Source organism: Monodelphis domestica, chromosome 4 (assembly GCF_027887165.1).
Source record: "Monodelphis domestica isolate mMonDom1 chromosome 4, mMonDom1.pri, whole genome shotgun sequence".
NCBI classification, from domain to species: domain Eukaryota; kingdom Metazoa; phylum Chordata; class Mammalia; order Didelphimorphia; family Didelphidae; genus Monodelphis; species Monodelphis domestica.
This window is the reverse complement of record NC_077230.1, coordinates 13,271,883-13,299,695: the sequence shown is the minus strand read 5'-3', so window position 1 is coordinate 13,299,695 and position 27,813 is coordinate 13,271,883. Positions and strand designations below refer to the sequence as shown.

Below are 27,813 nucleotides of genomic sequence, written 5' to 3'. Positions count from 1 at the left end.
TTGCCTCTCTTAGTTACCATAGATTCAGTGTACCCCGAATCTGCAGCGGGGAAAGATTCAGTGTGCCCCAAAGGCTGCCCCGGAGAAAATAGCCTCGGTGTACCCCGAAGCTGTGGCGGAGAAAGATTCAGTGTACCCCTAAACTGCCTCAGAGAAAGTAGTCTTTGTGTACCCTGAGGCTGCAGCGGATAAAGATTCAGTATATCCCGAAGCTGCGGAGCGGAGAAAAGAGGACTGTCCCTTTAACTTCACTTCCTTTCTCCTCCCTTCTTCTGGGTTCCCCTTTTCTCCCTGGGTTCGGGTGAGGAGGGGGAGGAGGAGGAAGCACCACTACAACTAGGCTAAGACCTAGCGGGGGGTGGGGAGGAGGGGGAGGCGCAGCAGCTGGAATCGGCTCCAGCCAGGAGATCCCCTAGGGGCGGAGCGTGTCCGGGAAACCTCTGGCCGGGGTGGTTCGCGGAGGTGGTAGCTGAGCAATCCTTTTCCATTCTCCGCCCCCTCAGTAGCTTTGCCCTGTTCCCGACGAAGAGTTTGCGGGCTCCGGTACCGGCCCGCAGCAAAAGACCATGGCCAAGGCCGCGGCGGCGCGGACAGCTCCCGGAAGAGAGCAATGGAAGCCCGCGAGCCTCTGAGTAGGAGCCCGGGCCTCTGACAAACGGAGGCCATCCCTGGAGGCCATGCAGTCTCGGGGTTCCGGGGCGTGCTGGGCCGCTTCACTCCAGCTCCATATCCTTCTTTGCTACTGCTGCTGCCTGAGTTTCACACTAGCTCTTGCAGGTAAGGGAACGCAGGCGAGCCGCCCGCCCGCGGAGGAAGGCTGGTTTGGAGGGGAGGATGAGAAACCGGAAGGGAACCTATATTACTTAACAAATGTTTATGGAACGCTCTGCGTCCAGCCCCCTGAGGCAGGGCAGCTTTAGCTCCCGAGAATCTCATTCTTTTCTTCATCCTCTTTTTCCTTCTGATCTTTTATTCTGGTTTGGATGTTGGAAGGGCTGGAATATTCATTAGTTAGGGTATCTCTAATTGGATACATTTCCTCCTTAGTAGGAGGAAGAAAGGGGACCGAGCCTGACAAGTTTTTTTCCCAGCCAGCTCCTCCCATCCACCTTCTATTTCGAGACCCTTTGCCGAAGTGGTGCTTTTCCAAGGCCTGCTATAAACCCTAGGGTGAAATCCCTTTATGGATGAAAAAGGCTGTTTTCCTAGAATTAGGAGGAATGCCTGATTTTGTAATCCCAGCTTTGATGCATGATGTAGAATCACGGAGACACATAATTTAACAACAGAAAGGAACTTAGAAGTTTTTTCATCCAAGCCCTTCATATTACATAGGAGGAAACTGAGATTCAGAAAAAGCTAAATGACTTGCCCAGGGTACATAGCCAGAAAGCGATAGAGGCAGGATTCGAACCCAAGTCTCACCAACTTCGGGTTCAGCTCTGTATCCATTCCTCAGTACTCTCTGTGTCATTTGGCAAATGAGGATGGTAAAACACAACAATAACAAAAGTCTCATTTAAAAAAAAAAAATATATATATATATATAGGACAGCTGGGTAGCTCAGTGGATTGAGAACCAGGCCTAGAGATGGGAGGTCCTAGGTTCAAAACTGGCCTCAGCCACTTCCTAGCTGTGTGACCCTGGGCAAGTCACTTGACCCCCATTGCCTAGCCCTTACCACTCTTCTGCCTTGGAGCCAATACACAGTATTGACTCCAAGTCGGAAGGTAAGGGTTTAAAAAATATATATATATACATACATATATATAGTATATATATGTATATATATGTTTTTCCCCAGACTGTGTGTGAGTTCCTGTAGAGAATAAGATTGGGGTGGCGTCCAGCAGTGTCTGACTCTTTGTGACCCCCTGAAACATACTGTTCATGGGGTTTCTTTGGCAAAGATACTAGAATAGTTTGCCATTTCCTACTCTGGTGGATTAAGGCAAATCAGGTTAAGTGACTTGCCCAGGGCCACACAATTAAGGAGGTCAAACTTGGGTCTTCCAGTACTCTATCTACTAAGCTTTCTAACTACATGCTCTAATGATGTGATTCATGTTTTAAAAAATCATTGCTAAATTTATAAGAATGCAAGCCATTCCCCAGTTGTCAAATGGTCAAAGGATATGAACAAGAAATTTTCAGATGAAGAAATCAAAGCCAACAATAATCATATGAAAAAAAGGTTTTATATCTCTTGAATAGAGAAATACAAATTAAAACAACTCTGAGGTACCTGCTTACACCTGTCTGATTGGCCAATATGGCAGTAAACTCATGAATGCTGGAGGGGATGTGGTAAAATTGAGACACTAATGATTATTGGTGAAGTGAACTGATCCAACCATTCCGGAGGGCAATTTGGAACTATTCCCAAAGGGCTGTAAAACTGCATACCCTTTGATCCTATAATTCCACTACAGGGACTGCATCCCAAGGAGATAATAAAAAGGAGGAAAGGACCTACTTGTACAAAAATATTTATAGCAGCTCTTTTTTGCAAAGAATTAGAAATTGAGGGGATGCCCATCCATTTGGAAATGGTTGAACAAATTGTGGTACATGTTGATGATGGAATATTTTTGTGCTCTAAGAAATGGTATTCAAGATGATTCAGAAAAAGCTGGAAAGATCTGCATGAATGGATGCAGAGTGAAATGAGCGGAACCAGAACACTGTACACAATAACAGCAATACTGTGAAATGGCCAACTGTGAAAACTTAGCTCCTCTCAGAAATACAGTGATCTGGGACAGTCCTGAAAGACATGATGGGAAGGCTATTCCCCTCCAGAGGATGAAGTGCTGGAGACAGAAGGATGCAGATCAAAGCACGCTGTCTTTCACATCTGCATTTTGGGGTCTTGGTTTTGTATGAGTGTGCTCTTACAACAGTGACAGATATGGAAGTGTGTTTTGCATGATAATAAAAATAAAATAAATTTATGCTAGAAGTCAATTGTGTGCAAAATGCCCCGTTTAATATCACATTGAATCAGAAAATGCTAATAATCCTCAATTGGTTCTGCTGGCAACATATACCAGTTCCAATATTTAATGGCTGTGTAATCATGAGGATTAGCCTTTCTGAACTGCAGTATCTTCAACTGTAAAATAAAGATAATATTTGCATTACCCGTTTAACTTAACATAGGGTGATTGAGACTGCTTTGCAAACTTTAAAGTGCTATAAAACTAAGATTATTAACAAACAATGTAAAGGGTGTCCCAGAAGCCTTAGTGAAGTTTTCAAGCTATACAAATTTATGCTTTAGCCTATTAAAGCTTAAAACTGCACTAAAATTCTTGGAATACCCTAAGTAAACATTCTATCATAAATGAGGTGGTGTTATGTCATTTAAAAGGAATTTCTTACTTGGTAGCTATTGATCAGGGCTTCCTTTTCTTTGCATTGTTTTTTCCCAGGCATTATCTAACCCTTCTAATCAATCAATCAGTATACATTTATTATGTACCTACTAACGAGCCAAATACTAACCATACTAAGCTCTAGGAATATAAAAATGCAAAAAGATCATCCCTGCTCTCAAGGAGCTTATGATCTACTGGAGAAACAACTTGGAAATAAATACAATAAGACCTTGTTTTACATGACTCAGCACTTAAGAATTCAGAAATACTTGATTGACATTGAAAAAAATAAAGGCATAAAATAGGTAAAACTTAGAATTTTTTAATTACACCTTTAATCCCTGCCCCCAAATCCCTTTTTCCCAAGCATAGTCCAATCACGCTTATATTTACTCCCCAGAAGTGTTAATGTACCAGTTTTGTACCAAACTTTATCTCCTTTATCATTCTGTCTGGAGGAGTTCTCACCTGTCAGAGCAGTGCTTCTTGTCATTTCATTAATGCTTTTTATTAATGCCCCCAAATGCAAGAGTAGTGATTGTGGTAGCTCTGCTAAACCTAAAATAAGTCATAAAGTGCCTAGGTGTGTTTGTATAAGAAATATTTATTAAATGGGGCTTCTATCATAGGTGATTTTCAACTTCAAGCAAATTACATGACAAATAGGAAATACTTAAAAAAGAAATAGTTCTAGAATGAAGAAGGGTTAAGGAAGGCTTCCTGTAGAGGTTGGGATTTTAGTTAGAACTTGAAACCAGGGAGGTCAGGAGTCCTCCTTCACCTGGGAGAAAGTCTAAAATAAAAACAGAAAGACATCATATACATGTGGTGGAGAAAAACATTTCTTGACTTGGAGCCAGACCCAGGATGGAGGAGTAATAAGAAACAATACCCAACCTCCCTCCTATAAAACTCCTCTAAACAGATCTAGATAATGTGTCAGACCAAACCCTGACCAGGAATCCAGAAAAAGTCACAATGAGTCATTTGTCTCACATGGAATAAAGGATGGGCTTTGGACCCTGGGGACAGATCAAGCTAAGAACTTATACACTGGAATGCATCTTGCACAAAAGGAGAGGCTGTAATTCTGCCACTCCAAATAAACAGCCAGTTGATAATGGGCAGAGTCCAGCAGTAGTCCATTCTTGCTCAGACCCAAACCCAGAACTCAGACCAGGGTAGGCAGCATTCAGACTTTGTCCTGGATCAGACTACTTTGGAAGCACAGAAAGCTAGCAGGTCCTCAGCCTGTCACTGCCATCCTGGAATGACACCACATTCACAAACTAAAAAAAAGCAGCAACAGGAGCAGCCCAGACTTTCCAGAAGTGTCACAGAGCACAGTCCTAAACTCAGATATCAGAAAGGAGACTAGAAGTAAAAAAGCATCTTACCGAAAAGATTTATCAGAGTGACAACAAAGTCTAAAAGAAGAGAATGACTAAAATATCTACAAGTAAAGCCTTAGAGGAAAACACAGCTTGGACACCAAATCAACAAGAATTTCTGGAAGAAAAAAAAACAAGACTTTTAAAAAGTGTTTTTACTGTGCCCAAAGAGCTTTAAAAGTCTGTCTGCCTATTGACTAGCCACACCACTGCTGGGTTTATACCCCAAAGAGATCATAAGGAAAAAGACTTGCACAAGAACATTCATAGCTGCACTCTTTGTGGTGGCAAAAAATTGGAAAATGAGGGGATGCCCTTCGATTGGGGAATGGCTGAACACATTGTGGTATATGTTGGTGATGGAATACTATTGTGGTAAAAGGAATAATAAAGTGGAGGATTTCCATGGGGACTGGAACAATTGATGTAGAGTGAAAGGAGCAGAACCAGGAGAACATTGTACACAGAGAATGATACACTGTGGTACAATCGAATGTAATGAACTTCTCTACTAGCAGCAATGCAATGATCCAGGACAATTCTGAGGGACTTATGAGAAAGAACACTATCCACATTCAGAGGAAGAACTGTGAGAATAGAAACACAGAAGAAAAACAACTGCTTGATCACATGGGTTGATGATATGATTGGTGATGTAGACTCTAAGCAATCGCCCTAGTGCAAATATTAATAATATGGAAATAGATCTTGATCAATGACACATGTTAAGCCCAGTGTAGTTGCTCTTTGGCTATGGGAGGGGGATTAGAGGAGGGGAAGGAAAGAACATAAATTATGTAACCATGAAAAATATTTAAAATTAATTAAATAAAATTTTTCAAATAAAAATAGTATTTTTAAATGTTTAAACTTAAAAATGAAATGAGAATTTGAGGAGACAAAAAACTGGAAAAAGAAATGAGAACTATGGAAGAAAGAATTGAAAGGGAATTGAAAACATTGAAGAATTGAAAGATTTTAAAGCAATACTACATCCTGGAAATTAGAAAGGACTAAATCAGTGACTCCATGAGAAAACAGGAAATATGAAAAGAAAGTCAAAAGTCTGAAAAAATAGGAGAAAACTTAAGGTGTCACATAGCAAAATCAAATGACCTGGAAAATAAGATAAAAGGAAAAAATTTCAGAATCATTAAACTTAATGAACACCATGACTAGAAAAAAAAAAAACCTAGACATCTTATTTCAAGAAATCTTAACAGAAAACTGCCTACATCTCTCAGAACTAGACAGAAAAGTGGAAATAGAAAGAACCCACCAAAATGAAAATTGCCAAATCCAGAATTTTCAGGTCAAATAAACAGTACAATATGTAACCAGAAAAAAAAAATTCAAGTACTGAAGAACCATAGTTAGAATAAAAAATGATTTACTAGCACTCTAAAAGAATGGAAAAGTTGGAATACAATATTCCAGAAGGCAAAGGCCAAGAATAATTTACCCTGCAAAGCTGAATATAATTCTACAAGGGAAGAAATAAATTTTTAATGAAGAAAAGACTTCAAAGCATTTCTGATTACAAAGACTTTATGGTTCAAACACGAGTGAAGAAAAACATAAAAAGGTTTAACATGAATAAAGTGATAAAGAATCAACTTTATATTCAAATATGGGGAGATTTTATATATATATATATATATATATATATATATATTATCACAGTTGATCATAGTATTGTATTGCTGTTACTGTGTACAATATTCTGCTGGTTCTGTAAATTCATAATTCATAATCTTGTAGTTGGAAAGAATTTCGGAGTTCCTATCCACCATCGTATATCCCTTCTTTTTTTTTTATTTATTTTTATTTTTTTTTTAAATCCTTACCTTCCATCTTGGAGTCAATACTGTGTATTGAGCTACCCAGCTGCCCCCCCATATCCCTTCTTTATTATGAAATCCTTCTATTTCCCAGACTCTCTTGTATACTATTAGTGAACAGGAACTAACTACTTATCAAGGTCTGTTTCATTTCTGAATAGCTCTTATTCTCTACCTTAGAATATAAGTTCCTTGTAGATTGGGGGCGGGGGGGGGGATAATTTTAACTTTTATCTGTAAATAAATTGTTTAGTACAGTATTTGTCACAGCAAACAATCACTTTTTATTTTTTTATTTGATGAGAAATTTTTCCTTATGTGAAACTTAAATATATCAATTAGTTGGACATTGGAAAAAAAAATCATATTTTCCAAAGCTGTCCTCCTTATCGTGCTCATGGAATCAAATGAGAAAACAGATGGGTTACTTGCATTTCAGCTTGGTTGATGGGCTACATTTCAACTTGAAAAAACACGCAAGGGGGCAGCTGGGTAGCTCAGTGGATTGAGAGCCATGCCTAGAGACGGGAGGTCCTGGGTTCAAATATGGCCTCAGACACTTCCCAGCCGTGTGACCCTGGACAAGTCACTTGACCCCATTGCCTAGCCCTTACCACTCTTCTGCCTTGGAGCCAATACACAGTATTGACTCCAAGACGGAAGGTAAGGGTTCAAAAAAAATAATTAATTAATTAATTAAAATTTAAATAAAAAAGAAAGAAAGAAGCCTTATCTTATTTTCCAGAGTCTGGAACTTCAGTAATGTTTGTTAATCAATGGATAGATTACCAAGGATAGCTTATTAAGGAAGAAATGAAATGGGTTTGGCAGGAGGCATGAAGCGAGTGCATTTAAATGTTTTCGTGACCTACTGCTCTTTCTTTTCCTCTTTTAAAGGACCGCGCACCCAGCTACCAGTTCCACAGAACCAAAGAATCCACCTGTATAATTTAGAGCAAGTTCTGAGCTGGGATCCCGTCCCCATAAGCAACCTGAAAAGCCCCGTGTTATACAGTGTGGAGTATCATTAGTAAGTGAACCATCTGCCCTGCTTTTTGTTGGTTTCAGTGGTGTGTTGCAGGAAAGTCCTAAAACCGTAACACTTCATATTAGAGCATGCTGATATTAATATTCATTAATTAGTTACTAATTAAGTCTCTTCTAAGAATGGTCCTTCCTAGGCATGATGCCTGGAACTCTCCTCTGGCTTCCTTCAAATCTCCACTAAAGTCACATTTTTGGTAAGAAACCTCTCCTGATCCTCCTCGGTGTTGGTGCTTCTTCTGAGATTATCTCCAGGTTCGCTTGTATATATCCTGTTTGTACATAGTTGTTTGCCTATAGTCTCTCTCACTGGAGACATCTCTGCTCTTTGTGAGCAGAGATCACCTTCTGCCATTTCTGCATCCCCAGCACTTAGCACAATGTTGGCACATAGTAGGTACTTTAATAAAGACATACTACATAAAAACACAAAATAAATAAATACAAGTTAACCATCTGACAGATCTGTTACACACACACACACACACACACACACACACACTGTAGAGAATTTTTTAATTCTGCAAGGAATGAAATTTCAAACCTTCCCTCCAACAATGTATCCTTGTTTAAAAGAGGTTTAATAACTCATCATGAGAAAATTCTTATCAAAAGCTTGGTTCTCTCTACATCTTCTCTCATTTAGTCTTAATTCATAGATAAAAACTTGAGGGGGAAAATTCAATATGTAGTTTATTTCCTCAGCAAATAAATAGTAAGAAAAAGTTGATCGATCTGAGTACTTGGAAGAGATGGGCTAGGAACAAACATTTATTAAAAGCTTAGTGTGTGGCGTAGCTAGGTTGGCCAGTGGATAGAGCGCCAGGTCTGGAGCTGAGAAGACCAGAGTTTAGGATATTTCTTAGCTCTGTGACCCTGGGCAAGTCACTTAATCTCTAATTGCCTAGCACTTATCCCTCCTCTGCCTTGGAACTCAAACAATTCTGAGACAGAAGGTGGTAAGGGCTTTTATTTTTAGTTGTTTGTTTTTCATAGGACAAACAATTTATTCAAACAATTTACTGGAAGTGAGGTGGTCACAATAGACATTAAAAAAAAACAAATAGATATTATGTCTTTTTACCCAAATGTTGAGGATCTAATTCATCAAAGAGACAAAATGGGCTCGACATTTCCCTTATGGTCATTCAGCATTATCAGGTTTTCTTAATTTGAACATTTTTATTTAATTAATTAATTTAGAATATTTTTCCATGGTTGGGTTTTTATTTAAAAAAAAAAAAAGCAGCGACCTACTGTGTGCCAGGCATTATGCTAATTGCTTACAAATAATATCTTCTGGGTACTTTATTATCCTCATTTTACAAATGAAGACACTGTGGCATATGGTAGGTAAGTGATTTGCCCAGAGGTCACACAGCTACAAAGTGCCTGAGGCCAGATTTCAGTGTGTGTGGAGTGGTGGAGTCCAGAACCTCCGTACCCTAGTGGGCCACCATTTTCCATCTATAAGAGCCCTTGTAAAAATATGTTTAATGTAATAAAAATAATAGCTAGCATTGATAGAGCATTTTAAGGTTGGATACTCATTTATTTTTATATTTATTTATTTTTAATTTTATTTATTAATTTTTTATTAATTTTTATTAATCTATCCTATATATTTTATAAAATTTATTAATATTACATATAATTGTATATAATATTATAATTATTATATTGTTATAATATATAATTTATTAATATTATATGTGGTATTAATAAATTTTATAAAAATATAAAAATAAATTCATAATATATCGTAATTATATATAATATAAAATATAATAAATATAATATAATAATTATGTATATATATATAACACTATGAAGTAGGTTCTACTATTATCCCATTTTACAGATGTGAGAACTGGGGCTGGAAGCAATGAAGTGACTTGACTTCACACCTAGAGCTAGTTAGGTATTTGAAGGGAGAATGTGAAACTCCGATCCTTTTGTTTTGAAAGTCTCATTCTCTATCCACTCTGCCAGTAACTAATCAATCCGCGCATCATGAGAGTCTGATAGTGTAGAGTTAGAGATCATTTTTTTATTTTCACAAAGAAGAAAAGGAGGCATGATTTCTCCTAACACCTTCTTAAATTAAAAAAAATTAGCATGTCACCCCCCATACCCTCTTCAGACAGTAAGACAGCCCAATGGATAGTGCTGAGCCTGGCATCCAAAATATCTAAGTTCAAATGTGGCTCCAGACACTTACCAGCTGTGTGACTCTGGGCAAGTCACTCAACTGTTCTCAGTCTCAGCCTTTGCTTATATATAAAATGGGGATAGTAGCAGCATCTACCTCCCAGGGTTTGTATGAGGATCAAACAAGATCATATTTGCAAAATTCTTTGCAAGTCTTAAAATGCTATATAAATGCTTGGTATTATTATTAACAAGAATAATAATAAATATAAAAAATAAATAATATATAAAATAAAAACAAGCTTTTGTTAATTATGAAGTTTATAATTTTAAAAAGAAAAAAATGTATCATCACTCAGAACCTATTAAAAATCTCCTTTTTTAAAAAAACCCTTACCTTCCATCTTAGATTTACTCCATGAATTGATATTCCAAGGCAGAAGAATGGTATGGGCTAGGCAATGGGGGTTAAGTGACTTGTCCAGGGTCACACAGCTAGGAAGTATCTGAGATCAGATTTGAACCCAGAACCTCCTGTCTTTAAGTTTGCCCAGCTTCCCCTTAAATCTCTTTTTCTGAGGAAGCACTCTGACCTCCCTTCCACGCAGGAGTGGTTGAGCACAGATCTTCCCCCATGCCAAAAGAGGCTCCACTGCTCTGATCTGAGTGCCTGCGCTGGGGACCTCTTGACTCTTCCGTTTTCTCATTGTTTTTGTTTGTGGTGTGGGAGCTCTGGCTTGTGGGTGACAGTTCTAACACTTTTGCTTGTGTGTGGGAGCTCTAAGAGTGCGAGTACCTCCTACAGACCAGAGCAGAGGAGAGTACATTTTGTCTCCAAGTCTGGCTTTTCCTTTTGAAATGGTTTTATTTAGTGTGAATTTAACCTCAAGCATTTTAAAGACTGGAAACAGGACCTGCTGTGCTCTTTGGTCAGTTATGTCCCTACAGTGCTTGGCACCTTTATTTTTTTTAACCCTATCGGTACCTTTTTTCCCCCTTTTCCCCAAATATACCAAAAATAATAAATGACCAAAACAGGCTGTCCTCGAAGCCAAAGTGAAGTCTCTTCTTGACTCTCATCTCATCAGGGCTCATTTTTCCCTGCATGATTCATGAATTGTTTCAGAGTGAAGTAAGCAAACTAAAAAACATTAAATGACAATGTAACAATGTACACAGAAAGAATAGCGATAATGAAAGAGACTATGCAAGACCCCAGAGAAATATTGAGAAAATGCACCTTCCTCGTTTATCTGCAGAGATATGGGACAGTGTGGATCATTTGGCATTTCTGAGAAAAATGATGTTTTAGATAATGATGTAGAAAAAAGCATTGATTTGAAATTGCTTTTTTCCCCTCATAGCACCACGAATAATTGGATGAAAGAGGCACATTGTACCAGAATCGCAGAACCAGTATGTAACTTCACAGCAGCCAACCAGCCACATTTCCAGCCTCATTTTAACGTGACTTTACGTGTTAGAGCGGAGCGAGGAGCACTGGTTTCTGATTGGGTGGTGATGCCTTGGTTTCAGCAATACCTAAATGGTAAGAGTCTTTTCCTATCTTTTTCCCTCTTTATTTTGGCAACTTTAGGTTAAAAGATGATTTCTCTGGTTTCCAAGTTTTCTTTTTTACCTATTTTTGTAAGACAGTAAATATCCAGTTTAAAACCTATATCAATGTAAAAGCTATTATCTCTTCTAAAAGATAATCACTATCTAATTCTGCTAAAAGATGATAGCTTTTAATGAGGGAGGGGTTGAGGTCTCTGAGCTCACTTCCTTACTGACTATTTACCAATCAAGAAATGTCTTCAGATGTCCAGGGAATTTGAATGATGAGGTCATAAGGAGTATATATTAGCCCACAGGAACTTTCTCTTTTGCCTTGCTAACACTCCTTGGCATCCATTGGATTATGGAGGGAGTCAACTGGCTAATTTTATTTTCTTGATTAATAAACTAACTGAAAATCAAAAAATACATTAAAAAAAGATAATAGCTTTTAAGTTGGTATAGATTTAAAATTTTTAAATCTCTTCATGGCCGCCTTCTAAGTCTGGATTTGCTGAGAATAAATCGTGACAGTTTTTACTATATTGGATACATAGTAGAATATAGTTTGATTATCATTCTGGTAATCAACAAAGCCTGCTGTACAAAGACTGATTTACCCAAGAATACAAAGGTTCATTGATAGAAGGAAGTAAGGTTAATTCCAAGCCAGTTAGAACTGCTTCTGTCTAACCTCCTCCAGAGAAATTAATAGTCTTAAAACTACTTTGCCTCCACTTTGACTGCTCTAATCCATTTATACCAATAAATATTATTCACCTAGGCAAAAGCCTAGACTGTGGATTGCATCTCCATCACAAGGAGTTGGAGCGTGGGGGCTCACTTTATAATCACTCCAGGGACAATATTAAGAGCAGGAAGAAGTGTGCTCCAGAGTGAGTTCAGGTACAAAATAAAGGAAAATTTTCAACACAACATGAGGCAAAGGACCCTGCGGTATTTGATGAGAAGATGGAAGAACATCACACTGTTCCTGAATGACATAAAAATTGTGAAAACAGAATTTATGACCATTAGAGTAAAATAATTGGTAAAGTAGAAATCTTAACTCCACAGTGGCAAAACACATCAAAGAAACAAAAGAGAAGATAATTGATTGGGAATGCAGTGGAACTGAAGGACAGTCTGGAAAAGAGAGCAATAACTCTGAAGGAAAGTAAGCAAAACAGATTGATGTCAAAGATAGGATGCATACAGACAATTCAAGGTCTTCCAGAATACAAGTCAGAAATCCCAAATTCCATAATGCAAGAAAATTGCCTGGAACTTCTGAACATAGAAAACAAGATCCCAATCAAAAGAATCCATAATCACCTCCATAAAAAAAACCTCAAGGCTGCAGATGTCAAGACATATAATGGTTAAATCTAACATTTTCATTGAGAAACATCAAATTATACAAGTGACCAAGAAAAGGAAATCCAAATAAATTAATACTATTCTTTACCCACCAGAAAATGCAGTAATTTCTTTGAAAAAACAAAAAACAATGAGTTCAAAAGTGTGACCTACCTATCAAAATTGAGGCTAACTATAAATGAATAAAGATGATGTTCAATAATTAAGAGGCATTAAAATTTTTATTTTTATTTTATTATTATTATATTATAAAATATATTAATTTTTTGTTATTTTTATATTTATTATTATATTATATTATATTTATTATTTATATTTATTATTTTATTTATTATTTTATTTATTTATTTTTTATTGTTTTATATTTTTATATATTATTTATTATTATTATTTTAATTTTATTTAAATTATTAAAATTGAAATTTTCTTAGAAAGAAAACCATATTTTAAAAGATTGCTATACTGCAAAAATATGGAAATAAGTATCGCGATAATATTTGTATAACCCAGTGGAATTACTTGTAAGCTCCAGGAGGAGGGAGGGAAAGAAAATGTATCATGTAAACATGGAAAAATATTTTTTAAAATAAAAAATTAAAACATAAAAAAAGAAAGGAAAAAATTGCCATTTGTTTCTAAATGGATTTCTTTGAAAAGGAAGGACATTTAAGAGAGATATTAGGGGAAATCGATGATGTAAAAAAAGGTATCAATAAAAACTTACATAAAAATAAAATTTTTTTAAATGCTTTTTTAAAAAACCTACCATATCTCTTTATGAATCAATTACAATACCTTAATATTCAGAACATAGGGAAAACAACATAAAATAATGAAATGGAATAAAATATAATTTGAGTTGTGTAGCTTTTAAGTTCAGGAGGTATTGGGAGGGTAGAAGAGTCTGACACATTGTGGTCCATGGAATCATGAAGAGTTGGACAGGACCAAACAACTGAACAACAACAGGGTTATAGGTAAAGACTGTGGCAATGGAAGTAGTGTATAAGCATGATTGGCAAGTCCTCAAGACAGAATCTTCAGAGCTGACAGGGGAAGATTCTAAGGCTGTTGGAAAGAGAGTTTGTCCCAACTGCAGTTGGAGCTGGCAGGGAAACCTGATAGTGGCAAATCTTCTCTCTCTCCTGGACTTCATCGAACCTTGGACGAGCAGACCTTGAATCAAGAGTGAGCAGAAGTTTCCCAATACCGTTAGGTGGACTAAGGGAAAGATTGAGGAAAACTACTGCCATTCTCTGGACCTCAGCTGACCTCCATCTGGATATCAACAGTTGTCTGCCAAAGACTCTATTGGACTGGCCTTTAGGATTTTAGTGTAGGAAGATAGGATTATTAGTGATGAATTTACATTAAGGGTTTAAGGTTTAAGATTTCCTTCCCCCTCTCCCTCCTTTTCCTAACCTCTCCTCTCTATTAAATAAAACCAAATATTTATATGTTAATTCTTCTGGGTTGCTTCCCTATAAAACCCTCCTAATTAATACTGATACTTCAAGACTAAATACTAATCAGTTATATAATATAGATTAATTATGTGTATAGCTATGAGGTTAAAATTTTTAAAATGCCAGTTTCTTTTAACTATAATGTGGTATACAAATGCCAACTATTATTATCTTCTTTATAGTTTAAACTTATGAAAAATAAAATAAACTTGTACTTTTCCTTGTTATATTAAGCCAAATTTAAGGATAGATACATTTAAGAATTTTAAAAATCATTTTTTGTTCATCTTAAAATCTGACTTATTCTTTCCATTTCAATCTCAGCAACAATTGGACCTCCATTAGATGTAGTTGTGACGCCACTTAATGACTCTCTTGGCATCAGATTCAAGCCTCCCTTCAATGTGGACTCTGGTAAATTTAAGTATTATGTCCATTACTGGAAGGATGAAGGAAAACCAATGGTAAGTGTATTTTTTCTTCTTTCATTTCTTATTCAGTTAAGAAGCAAAAGAAATACTCTTATCTTTATTATCAACAGGTGGAATTTTGTTGCCGTCAGTCATAGTTTGTGATGAATAGGATGGCAAAAGGACCTTCATTATCAGTATTAATTAAAGTTGCCCTCTCACTATTTTGCTATTATCTACCTGTTTAAGCTTAGAGGTTAACTTAATGAATGTCCTTCTCTAATAGTGAAAAAAAATCCTTATAGTTGAAGCATCAAATAAAAATTCTGTTGGAATTAGTGCAAAATGCAGTAGACTATCTTTTTAAGTAACACAACTTTACAATTTTAAAGCCCATATAATAGCTGAATGAGGTCTGATCATTCAGTTCCACTCCAGTCTGCGTTGTCATCAGAATTACAATCAGCTTTTGGTTATGATGGCTGTGTAAAAGATTGTCCAAGAGCCCGGTTCTCCCCCACATATACTCCAGCAAATATATAATAAAGACCACCAGATCAAATTATTATCAAGAAATTAAAATAAAAACAACAGAGGCTAAGTGATGGTGGAATGCTTACATTTAAAAGGGGAAGGGGGAGAGAGATGTATTCCTTCAAAATCCTTTTTTATTAAATCATGTTTTATTTTTTTAATCAGCAAAAATCCACCTTGTCTCCCTCTTTTCTTCTTCCCCTTCCCCCTTTTCTGTCTTCTCTACACTTACCTTGAGAATGAAAAAACAACAGAATTCCTGTTGTAAACATATATGGTCAAAGAAAACAAATTTATGCATTGGCCATATCCCCAGTCTCATTCTGCGCTTTACAGGGAGATAGAATTCCTTAGTAATCGAGCATTTTAGTTGGTGATTACACTGATCAGAGTTCTTAATTCTTTCAGAGTTTTTTATCTTTTCCATATTGTTGTCCCTGTATAAATTGTACTCCTTATTCCATTCACTTTACTCTGTATCCGTTCATAGAAGTCTTCTCAAGTTTCTCTAAAACCAATTTCTTCATCATTTTATTCTATATTCTGTATAGCAATATGTATTCCATCATTTTTATATGCAATAATTTATTCAGCCATTCCCAATTCAGATCTCCTTTCTTTTACACTTCAAAAAGACCCATTATTTAAAGGAAGTTAAAGGACTAGGGAGCATATTACCTATCAGATTTATGGATAGGAGAGGAATTTTTAAGTCAGCAAGAGATGGAAAGAATTGTGAGGTGGAAAATGGATCATTTTGAGGACATCAAATTGACAAGTTTTCACCCAAATAAAGCAAATGTTGCCAAGACTAAAAGCCAAGCAGAAAATGGGGGGGGAGGGAGGATTTTTTTTACAGAAAGCCTCTCAAATAGAGGCCCCATATTAAAATAGAGAGAGAACTTTGACAAATTTATAAGAAAAAGCACCATTTCTTAATTGAAAAACGATGAAAAGATATGAACAGATAGTTTTCAGATGAAGAAATCAAAGCCATATACAGATGACTTAAAAAGTGCTCCAAATCACTGCTGGATAGAGAAATGCAAACCAAAACAGTTCTGAGATATCACACCCATTAGATGGGCTAAGATGACAAATGCTGGAGTTTGTTTTAGGACTGATCCCCCTCCTATTCTGCCTTGGCATGAATTCCTCCTTCTACCTTTTCTCTCCCATTTCCCTGTTTAGGTATTTCTGTACCCAACTGTGTGTGTTTTCTTCCTTCTATTGACTAGTTCAGATGAAAGCAAGATTCAAGTGTCAGCCACTTCCCTCCACCTCCTCCCTTTTCTTTGTATAGATGCCTACTTGTGCACCCCAATGATGTGAGGTAATTTTCCCTAATCTTCCTTTCCCTTCTCCACCCAATGTATTCCTTTTCCTCATTTTTCCCATTCTTCTTTTAAAATTGTCAAGATATAACAGAATCTCTTCCAGGCCTTTTGTCTAATTAGAGTAATTTTAGGCCCCTGAAAATAATATGGTTTGGTGGGGATGCTTGTACTATATCCTCATATTCTTTTTTTTTTCTTTAAACCCTTACCTTCCATGTTGGAGTCAATACTGTGTATTGGCTCCAAGGCAGAAGAGTGGTAAGGGCTAGGCAATGGGGGTCAAGTGACTTGCCCAGGGTCACACAGCTGGGAAGCGTCCAATTTGAACCCAGGACCTCCCATCTCTGGGCCTGACTCTCCATCGATTGAGCCACCCAGCTGCCCCCTATTTCCCCATATTCTAATAGAAGTAGTTTATTCTTGTTTAGTCCTTTATGGTTATTGTTTCGTGTTGCCTTTTTCTGTTTCATTTTCCTGTTTGAATTTCAAAATTTTTCCACATTCCTCTTTGGTTCTGGCATCTCACACAGGAGTGAGCCCTGGAGTTTTTTGTTTTTTTAAACCCTTCCTTTACCTACTGTGTCATGTGAATCTGTTACCCTAAAACTACGATTCCCAGCACTCCACTCTCTTCCTGTCATTACGTGCTGACGGAGGCAGGACATACATTGTCCGGAGGTCCGTCTCTCGCTCTGTTTCCTTCCTGTTGTGGCTTTGGTGCAGCAGGCACTTTCAAGCAGGTAGAATGTGGTTCTGTTTTGTCAGATGATAAACTTTATAAAAATAATACTTGAAGCATTAGACATTAATTTAACTCTTATACTACCAATACTGTGTTTTTGTCCTAAGGCAGAAGAGCAGTGAGGGGGAGGCATTGGGGGTTTACATGATTTGCCCAGGGTCACACAAACTGAGCAGTGTCTGAGGCTACATTTGAACCCAGGACCTCTTGTCTCCAGGCTTGACTCTCTAGTCACCTAACTGCCCCATTTTCTAGATCTTCTTGGCAGGAATTTGGGCAGAGGCAGGAGGCAGAAGAGCTTTCTGCTCCTCTATTATCTTGGCTTTACATTATTCCTTCAAAATCCTGATGTCTTGGGGGCAGCTGAGTAGCTCAGCAGATGGAGAACCAGGCTTAGAGACCAGAGGTCCTGGGATCAAATCTGGCCTCACTTCCCGGCTGTGTGACCCTAGGCACTTAACCCCCATTGCCTAGCCCTTACCACTCTTCTGCCTTGAAACCAAAACACAGTATTGATCCCAAGACATAAGGTGAGGGTTTAAAAAACAAAATCCTGATGTCTTCAGAATCATAAAGGAAATTAAATAAGACAAACACGAGGCATAGGAGTGGCTTTGTTCAGTTTTGATGATCTCAAGAGAGAAAAGAAAAGAGAAGGGAAAAAAGTAATAAGCTAGGGAAGATATACAGAAGGAGGAAACTTACTACTTTTATTATTTGGAGCATCTGAGAAGAATATAGAGAAATGGAGTGTATAATTGGAAAATCTTGAACCTTTGAAGTACGTTCCCCAGAATTCCTTCTGCATCCCCCAGCATCCCTTTCCTTGCGTCCTCTTCCTTGCATGGTTGCGTGTTTGGTTATAAGTTTGCTGTAACCCCTCCATCTCTCCCTCTTTCTTTCTCGCAGCTGAAGTGCGTTAGCTCCCTTTTAACTCTAGTTTTTTTTTATTTTAAGAAATCTTATAAATATAGTACATATATAATATAATAAACATAATATAATAATAAAATATATTAATTTTAAAAATCTACAGAAGGAAGGAGTGAGGGAAAAGACATGGATAAATAGAACCGGATAAAGGATTGTTGAACACACAAATGCAACACAGTTTCACATAGAAATAAATTAAGCTGAACAGGCAACTAGGCTTGGAAAGACAAGATGGCATGTTAAGGAGTGGTAGAATTAGAGAATGTGAACTTTAGATTACTCCACCCTACTTAGTCTAACAAAAATCAGGAAATTGTGAACTTTAGATTACTCCACCCTACTTAGTCTAACAAAATAATAAATGTCTACACCCATACTTAAGGATTAAGTATTTAGGAGGATGGCCTGTGGCAGACATGTGCTAACAAATGACAAATCAGAAACAACTGACAGACCCCTGGACTGTCCTAAGTCAAGCCGAAGATATTATTGGTACATGTGAGACACAGGAAAGTGATGTAAAACCTTCTATATATTTCGCATCACTTCCTCTCTCGGGCTTCTTTGACGGTGGAGAGGTGCCTAGTGGCAGCTTGCTGAGCGTGTCGGCATCTTGGCGTGGTGGCTGCTATTGCCCGGGTTTAGTGGTGAGTTTTCCTTGATACCATACTGGAGGAAGACTAGTAACCTAATTCAGTGAGACTCTTCTCTGAGATCTCTTGGAGTTGGCTGATTTTTCTCTCCTTTACCTTCCAAACACTATCCTCTTAGAGAAGCCTCTTAATCTTCAAGGACCTTGTGGCTCGCCTGGCACAGGCCAGGAGGGAGAAATCCTATACATTTTCCCTCTCTCTTTTCCTTGATTTCTTCCCTATATATTGATTAAACCACATATATTTCCAAACTGACTTGGGTATTTTATTTGGGTTATCCCCTGGTGACCAAAAATCAAATTTAGATTAGGTCAAAACCCTAAATTATCCTTATAGGAGATGATAGGCTGACAGTACAATGAAAAATAAAAAGAAAGAAAAGCTAAGAATTGGTGATCAAAATCCAGACAAAGGGAAGAGAAGAAAGTCAGTGGCCTGGAAGCAGGAGACTGCTTAGAGCCACAGAACACGGCTGGGGGACATCTCCCAACACTGCTAACTGTGTTTGTCACAAATTTGTGTACAGCAAAGCATTCCTTTAATCCCTCCCTCCCGTATTCTCATTCTCCTCAGAAGTTATTCTAAACTTTCATTTCCCTTCTCACGTCTTTCAGACCTTTCTTCCTCCCTCCCTACTTTATCATAGTATGGTGTAGGATATTGGGTGTTAGTTGAAACCTAATGTCTCGTAGTTTTCTTACCAGTTTTTGTCACAGTGAGTCCTTACCCTTGGAGTTGGGGCACATAGAACCTTTCTGTCAGTTCCTTGGGTTAATGCAACACTGCTGCTTATGTTCAAGTAGTAAAACACAAACTATAGACCAGTATTTCTAAAGCATATCTGTTTTTAAAAGATGAATGAAATTTTAGCAGAGAAAATACAGTAGTGTATCAAAAAGATTATTTGCTATAATTAGGTTGGATTTATAGCAAGAATAATAGAGTTGGTTCAGGATTAGGAAAACTATAAACAGAATTAGTTAAAATGGAAGACACAAATAATGAAATCACATGATTATATCAAAGATGAGGAACAAGATGCAGAAAAAGATTTTAACCAAATATATAATCTTTTATATTTTATTTAAAGCATAGGAATAAATGGACCCTTCCTTAACTTGGTAAATACAAATAAGTGAGCACACATACATACACACACACACACACATCCTATGAGATAATTTTATCTGAAATGGAGAAACACTAGAAACCTTTCTAGTAAGAGCAGCTAGAAGGCAAGGCTGAACATTGGCACCTCTTTTCTTTAATTACATCTAGAAATGCCAGTTATAAGATGAGAAAAAAAGAATAGTTAAAAAGGAAATAGCCTTGCTTTGTATATATGAACTGATAATTTACTTAGTGAAGCATAAAACTTCAACTAAAATTAATCGAAACAGGTTCTTTGTCCAGCAAAGTAGTAATATATAAAATAAGTATAATTGAAAATCTGTTATCCTAAAAAAAGAACTACATATTCCAAGAGCCCACTGACTTGCTGTCATTACATACTTCCTGTAGACAGAGGATAAAGAGAGTGAGCATTGAGGCTCTTCCTCTCTTTGGCATGATGTAGCATCAGCGGTGATGGTGGTGGTAAGGTGGGGAAACTTGAAAAATGGCTAATCAGCTATGGGCACATGGTTTTTATTTTGTATCCTCTTTATTCCTTGATTTCTAATGATCATTTAATAAACCTCATAAAATATAATATTTTTTATTATTAAGATATAATCTTAAATTTTACTAAAATAGTAATATATAAAATAAGTCATTGAAAATTTTAAGCTTTTCTAAATATTACCCACAAAACTCAATAAGAGATAGAAAAAAATTCCTTTAATAATAACTACAAAGTGATATAAGAAAATGTATATTAATAAAAACTTTAAAGTATTTTTAAATAACACAGAATGTATAAAGTATCTGGGGATCTGATCAACAAGATAAATTTAGGAATTATATAAATAGAAGTATAAAGCACTTTACTGAATAAATACAGACTTAAATAATTTTATAGATATTAATTACTTATTACTGAGCTTTGCAATATATTGACACTGCTACTTAAATAAATTTACAGATTCAGTGACATAATAATCAGATGACCCAAGGGGTAAATTTATAGATTTGGGGGAAAAAAAACAATTCATCTAGAGGAATAAAAGTTTAAGAGGAAATAATGGGAAAAATGGGGAGGAAGAAGGTCTAGAAGAACTCAAACTACTACAAAGCAATAATCAGCGAAACTATTTGGTAGTAATTAGAAAATGGAAGAGTTGAACTGTGGAATAGATTATATACCCAAGAACCGGAAACAATTGAATATAGTGAGAGTATTCTATTAACCCAAGGAACCAATCAAAGGTTCTATTCACCCAGCAACTGGAGTAAGAACTCACTGTGACAAAAACTACCAAGGAAACTAGAAGACAATCTGACAGACCAATAACCCATATATATACACACACACACATACCACTATATATTGAGCACCTAAATGTAAAAAATATTATCATAAATACATTAGAGCGTATAGGACAGAAGTACCTTCCACAACTATAGATAGGTGGGTTTTTTTTGTTTGTTTGTTTTAAATTTTAAGAAAACCCTTACCTTCTGTCCTGAAATCAATACTGGGCATTATTTCCAAGGCCAAAGAATGGTAGGAGCTGGGCAATGGGTGTTAAGTGACTTGCCCAGGGTCACATAGTTAAATAGAATTTTTGAACACAGGAGATGAAATGGAGAACTTTTATTCCATCCTTTCTCTTCTTGCACATGTCTTGTGTCTGAATTTTTCCAAGATGGCGGCCTTGCTCCTTCTCCCTGTTTGAGGGCTCCTCAGTCTTTGCTGGCTCTTCCAGTCATACCCACTCACCATGACTGTACCTCAGAACGCTCTAGATGCCCGCCTGGATCGTCTTCTCTTTTTCTGACTATACTAGTCTCCCAGGGATCCTCTCTCCTCTCTGTCTCTAGCCTCCATGCACATCAGCAGCTCTTTACAGGAAATGGGAAGCGGGCGGATGTCTCCGGGGCAGCTGTCCAAAGAGCAGCTGCTCTTCCTTCTCAGGCCTTCTAAACTTCGTCCTCACTGCCAGAGCCGATCGCGGGATGGGCCAGGCTTCTCCATCTGCCTTCATCCGTCTCTAGTCTCTCCACGCTTAGAGCCCAGAAACTGTAAGAAATAAAGATCTCGGAGCCGCCCTCCGAGCTGAGGATATAAACTTCATTAGTACAAGTCATTAACAAGGCTTGTGAAGAAACATCCCGTCACATTTGGCAATGAGGCTTTGGACCGTTTGATAGGAGTTCCAGTGCAGGTTAAGATAAGAAAATGCTTCCAGGAGGGGTCAGGTGTGTCCGTCATTCTCTGGGGACTCTGTAGGGGACGTAGAAGACTTTTCACTGCTTCGCCAACAGTGCATTAGGATTCCTTTTTCCTTGCTACCACCCAATATCGGTCCTTTGCCTTTTTTCCTGGCAACGTTGCAGATGATTGTGGAATCGCAGTTACGTTACTCTGCATTTCTCCGCTTGTTAGTGGTTTGCAGTATTTTCTCATTCCGCCGGGATCTCTTTCCCTTAAGTTCTGTTTGTTCCTATCCTGTCTCTGGAGGGTGACCCTCATTCTTAACATTAGAGTTATTTTCTTATGACGCGAGTGGTGAGAACAGGGTCTTCAACAAAGATGGTTGGCCCTTGGTGTTAGGGAGGGACGGCGGTGGTTTTGGCCATGGCAATGGGAAGGCCCTGATGAGTTTTCAAGAATGCTTTTTTTATCGCGGGGTCTATATGGGCAGTTGCAACCTTGTTGTACCCAAGGAACTGACATCACTTTACCCATGATTCACTTCTTTGGGGAGGACAGAGTGAAAACTTCAATGCAAATGGCATGCTAATGATATGTAAACCACCCTGGGCAACTCTCAGGCTTATTTAGGCAATCTCGTCAGGGGCTCCAAAGAGGGAAAATCCCAGGTTCACTGTGGCCATGCTGATTGGCTGGTTGTCCACATCCACATAGTAACCCATAAACATTCACATAGCAACCTACATGCGTGGAAGCTCACATCACTTACATAGCTTAGAAATCAAATTTCTCTCTATGAGAGAAATTGATGAAAACATGTTCCCCCTTTCTCTGCTTCCCTTCTGATTTTAGCTATGTGGCTTTTATTTATGCCAAACCTTTATAATTATCTGTAAATCAAAATGGTTCATTTTACCTTTGCTATGTCCTTTGTTTGGTCACAAATTTTGCGCATCATGTGACTCTTTTATGTCCAAATTAGTTGGAGTTTTATTGATATATTTGTGAATGTCTGCCCTATACCTACCACCGGAGTGCTTTCCAGTTTTCTAAGCTGAAATTTTCAGTTTTAGAACACTAATCTGCTGTCTTTTCTTTTTTTATGGACCTGATATTTTCTGCTAATCGATCTATTTCTTAACCAGGTACCATTACATTGGGGGGGGGTCTTTTTTTTTTTTAATTAAACTTATTCATTTAATTAATTTAGAATATTTTCCATGGCTACATAATTCATGTTCTTTCCTGCCCCTCCTCCCAACCCCTCCTGTAGCCAACATGCAATTCCACTGGATTTTACGTGTCCTTGATCAAGACCTATTTCCATATTATTAATATTTGCACTAGGGTGATCGTTAAGAGTCTACATCCCCAATCATATCCCCATTGACCCATGTGATCAAGCAGTTGTTTTCCTTCTGCATTTCTACTCCCACGGTTCTTTCTCTGGATGTGGAGAGCATCTTTCTCATAAGTCCCTCAGAAATGTCCTGGATCATTGCATTGCTGCTAGTAGAGAAGTCCATTACATTTGATTGTACCACAGTGTATCAGTTCCTGGAGGTTGCTTACCATTAAGTTTTAATGATTATTGCTCTGTAGTAGTTTGAGATTTTCTGTCGGGCTCCCTTCTTATTTTATTATTTTTTCCCTTGAGATTCTTGTCTCCAAATAAATTTCAAGACATATTTTTTAGCTATTTAAAATAACCCTTTAGTAATTTGATTGGCCTGGGACTAAATAAATCAATTTAGGTAATGCCATTTTTAGTATAAAGCTAGATGGCACAGTGGAATTCTGGGCCTGGATTTAGGAAGATCTGTGTTCAAAATGGCCTTAGACACATATGAGCTTTGTAACCCTGGGCAAGTCACTTAACCTGTTGCCTCAGTTTTCTTACCTGTAAAATGAGGATGACATAACACCTGCATTCCAGATTGTTGTGAGGATCAAATGAGATAGTACAGTGTCTGGAATAAAAGTAAACGCTATATAAATTAACTATTATTGTTGTTGTTTTTGTTGCTATTGTTCTTGCCTGCCCTACTTATAGCCTTAAAAAGTGGCCTTTTGTAGGGAAAATGTAAGCGGCGTGCTCAGGGCCACGTAGCTTAGAAGTGTATGGGGTGAGATTTTAATCCAGCATCTTCTCTATCCACTGGGCTGCCCCCATATGTATGTAGCTTCAGATTGAATTAGGTTTGGGGAGCTGTCATGTCAGGCTACTCGGGCTTAATGAGCTTAAAACCCATTAAACCCCCCCAAAAACTTTTCCAGATGAATTGCTTGCTTGTTTTGTTCTTGGAAAGATGGTTGTTTAGGTTTGGGTTTTTTTAACCCAATTATAAACCCAAAATGCTTGAGCATTTGAGGTCTGGTATCTTTAAGACTCCTTTATTTCTACTGTTTCCTCCTATGCTTCCTATTAAGCTCGATCTCATTAGATTTGGACCATCCTAACCCAATAAGCTCTTTCTGCAGACTGACTCGGGCATCCAGCATTAGCTCTCTCACTTCTGTGTATTTGGAAATTTGGTCAGTACGTCATCTGGATGTTCCTCCACCTCTCTCACGGTGCCCAACTTGGGACTCTTCCTGCAAATATACTTCCAGACGCTACCAAACCACTCTTTCGGGTTAGCATTTCAAAAAGCTGTTCTCCCTGGCTGCCTTCAGCCCCCACAAGAATGAGAGACTTCATCAAAGGTTTTGTTAGCATCTCCGTAAAGCTCCCATCTTTCTCTTTCTTTGGTGCCTCCATTTTGAGGTTGAGAAGCTACTTTGGAGAATAAAAAGGGGTGCAGGTGGGTCTCCCCTCCGACAGGAAGGGCAGCATGAAGCAGCCCCGTAATTTGGCTGTGGTGTTCATCCACTAGGTCCAGGGCCCTTTCCCTGACTCGGCCATCCATCTGAAAGACTTCGACAGCCCTGGGAACTACTGCTTACAAGTGCAAGCGGAACTGACTGCCAACTATGTGAAGCCGCCTCGCAGAGGGCTGCTAAGTCCCATCTCTTGTCACAAAATCTCCGCCAAGGGTAGGTCCCTTGAGGTGGGTTTTGTGTCCTTGGTGAGCAGGGGAAGTCCCCAGGCAGGAAAGACAGGACTTCCCGGTGATGAGGGTGGTGGGGAGGAGGCTGCTTCCTTCTATTTGAAGTGCTCAAAATGCTGCCACTTCTTATCCTTGATAATATATTAGACGACAACGTCTGTTCATTTTATTTGGAAGCGAATTCTGAAAGAGAAAGAGAAGAGGGAGAAGGAAGGGGGAGAGAAGAGACACTCGATAGGTTCTATGTAGACCATCCTCTGGTGGATAATATTTTTTTCTCTCTTTATGTTTTACAGCATTAACTAAAGTTCAACAAACTTTAATCATAATTTCCGTATTCTTTACATCACTGTTTTTTCTTGTCCTGGGTTGCTACTTTGTGGCACAGAAATTCCAAGGCCCAATAAAGCATGTTTTCCAGTCACCGCCGGGAATCCCGCCTCAGATCAAAGAGGTACATACGTAAATTCAAAGCAGGGGAAGGGAGAGGAAGCTAGTTGTGTGTCCACTGCACAACTTGGACTGAAGTACTGATGGAAGCCAGAAAGGGAAGTCGTATAAAAAGATTACAGCACGAGATGGCTTTTGCAGAAAAAAGCAAGAGATGAACTGCCAGTCAACCAGAGGGAGAGAAAATGGGGAAAGGGGGAAGATGGAGAGAGGACATTAGATAGTGGTTTTAAGGTAGTTATTCCATCCTCCACCTGCGATGACGTGGAGCTGACCCAGTATGCCTCACCCTACCCAGCTAAGTTCCTAACCAAAATAGAGGTTGACCTGTTTTTCTGATAAAGATGGGGAAAGAGCTGATAGGATAGACTGGAGGAGAAAAGGCAGCCAGCCTGAGAAGGTCTCTAGGATTTATGAAATTTAAATACTGCTCTTCTGCACATAATAAATATGAAGACTTTAAAACAGAATCTGAAATCTTGGCAAGTAATTTTGCCAGTTGGCCAAGCCCTATTTGAGTCTCATTAGGCTGCCATAGAATACTTGGACATTATACATTATAATAGTGACAGGTTACCCAGAAGACCTCCCGAGGGTAAATGACCCTTTCTCTTTCCATCTTCCCTCCCTCTTTCCTCTAACCTAAATGCTTTCCTTTCCTCGTGTATCACTATTTCAGTCCAAGGAAAGTGATTTTGAAGGTAAAAAAGCAGGCAGATAACTTGCTCTTCCTCCTCTCAGGCTTGAGGTCACAGAGCTTCCCTATTTTGCAACCTTAAGCAATCTAAATCTCACTTGTCTTTCTGAGGCCAGGAATGAAGAAGTCAGATTTCCCTGAAGTGTGGACTGACATTGTTCCTTGGAGACATACTTAGTGTGTCTATCAAATGAGATGATTGTCAAGCTTCATGTATTGCCTAAAAGTGCCCTCGGGGTGGGGAAGAGGAGGGAGATATTAGAAACTGAGGAGCAGCCCACAGGGAGAGGAGAAAAAACGGTGTCGGATCTCCCTGCTCTCAGTGCCGGGTAGGCTCCCTAAGTCTGTGTGGGTGGAGTAAATAACATTGAAAAGAATGATGAGCAGAAAAAACCTTTTAAAATAGTCTTGCTGCATTGGTTTGTCAGAGAGGTTGGGAACTCCTTGTTACGTATGGACAAGTGAATCAGGCTGATGTGGTGCCTGTCAAGTTCGTCTTCGCCCTTCTTGTCCCTTTCTATTGAACAGGGCTCGCCAGTGACTCAATAGGCCCACTGCCAGCACTGGATTTGAAGCGATAGCTTGGAATTTCCTCTTAGCTCAGCAGTTTCCCGTCTCCAAACCAACTCGGGCTTCTTTATCTGTAAAGCGAAGGGCTAGACTAGACTCGTCCCTCCTATGATCTGGGCTCTGTAGCTTAGACTCGCCGATTTTGTCCAAGATAAGTGAATGTATTTGTTTGGAGGCTTCTGAAACTCACCTGGCCTTGTTTCTGACCCTTTCTAGTATTTAAGTGACCCCGATGAGCCTATCCTAGAAGCCCTGGACAAGAAAAGCTCACCAGAAGATCGCTGGGACTCCTTATCTGTGGTTATTTCCTGTCCAGAAGAGGATCAGACCATTCAGGGTCATTTAAGTACCATCATACAGATAACACCAAATTAGGGCAGCAACCTCAAGCCACCAAACTGTGAAGATGACTCCCTGAACTTCACAGGGAGCCACTTTCCCACATTCCTCTCTCACAGACGCCATATTTAAGGGCTTGGGACAAGTTTATTTTCATGGTTACCTGAGGATACAATTAAGAAATAGGTACTGGCATCCCTCCAGCGACCATCAGTTGTAAATAGGTCCCTGGCATAGAAGAAACAAGATGGTCCCTTCACAGATGTCCCCCCAAAACACTAAGAAATCTCTTGAGAAGCACAAAGTATTTTGCAACAACATACATTACACACCTTCACTGAGCAGCAGCATAACATAAAGGAAAGAACTGCAGACCTCCAGGATGTCTCCATCTCTCCCTGCCTCCGTTTCTGTAAAATGGACTGTGACAAGTTTAAAACTTATGTGTCTGACAGCTCCATCAAGCCAGCACATTCTTGGTCTTGGCTGTGGTTCCTCTCTCTTGGTTCTAAGGAAATGTTATGATTTCACCTTGTATGTAAATAACTTAATTATATTTTTTCTAAGTCAA

General features: G+C 38.4%; 1 protein-coding gene across 1 annotated transcript; it reads left to right on the top strand.

Annotated features, from left to right (window-relative positions):
• Positions 1–161: 161 nt before the first annotated feature.
• On the top strand, positions 162–27,813 carry IFNGR2 (interferon gamma receptor 2). Its single transcript, XM_007493266.3, has 7 exons — positions 162–777; positions 7,511–7,643; positions 11,173–11,357; positions 14,536–14,675; positions 25,013–25,172; positions 25,483–25,640; positions 27,120–27,813. The coding sequence occupies exons 1-7, from the start codon at positions 678–680 to the stop codon at positions 27,276–27,278; spliced, it is 1,035 nt and encodes a 344-aa protein (XP_007493328.2). The 5' UTR covers positions 162–677; the 3' UTR covers positions 27,279–27,813.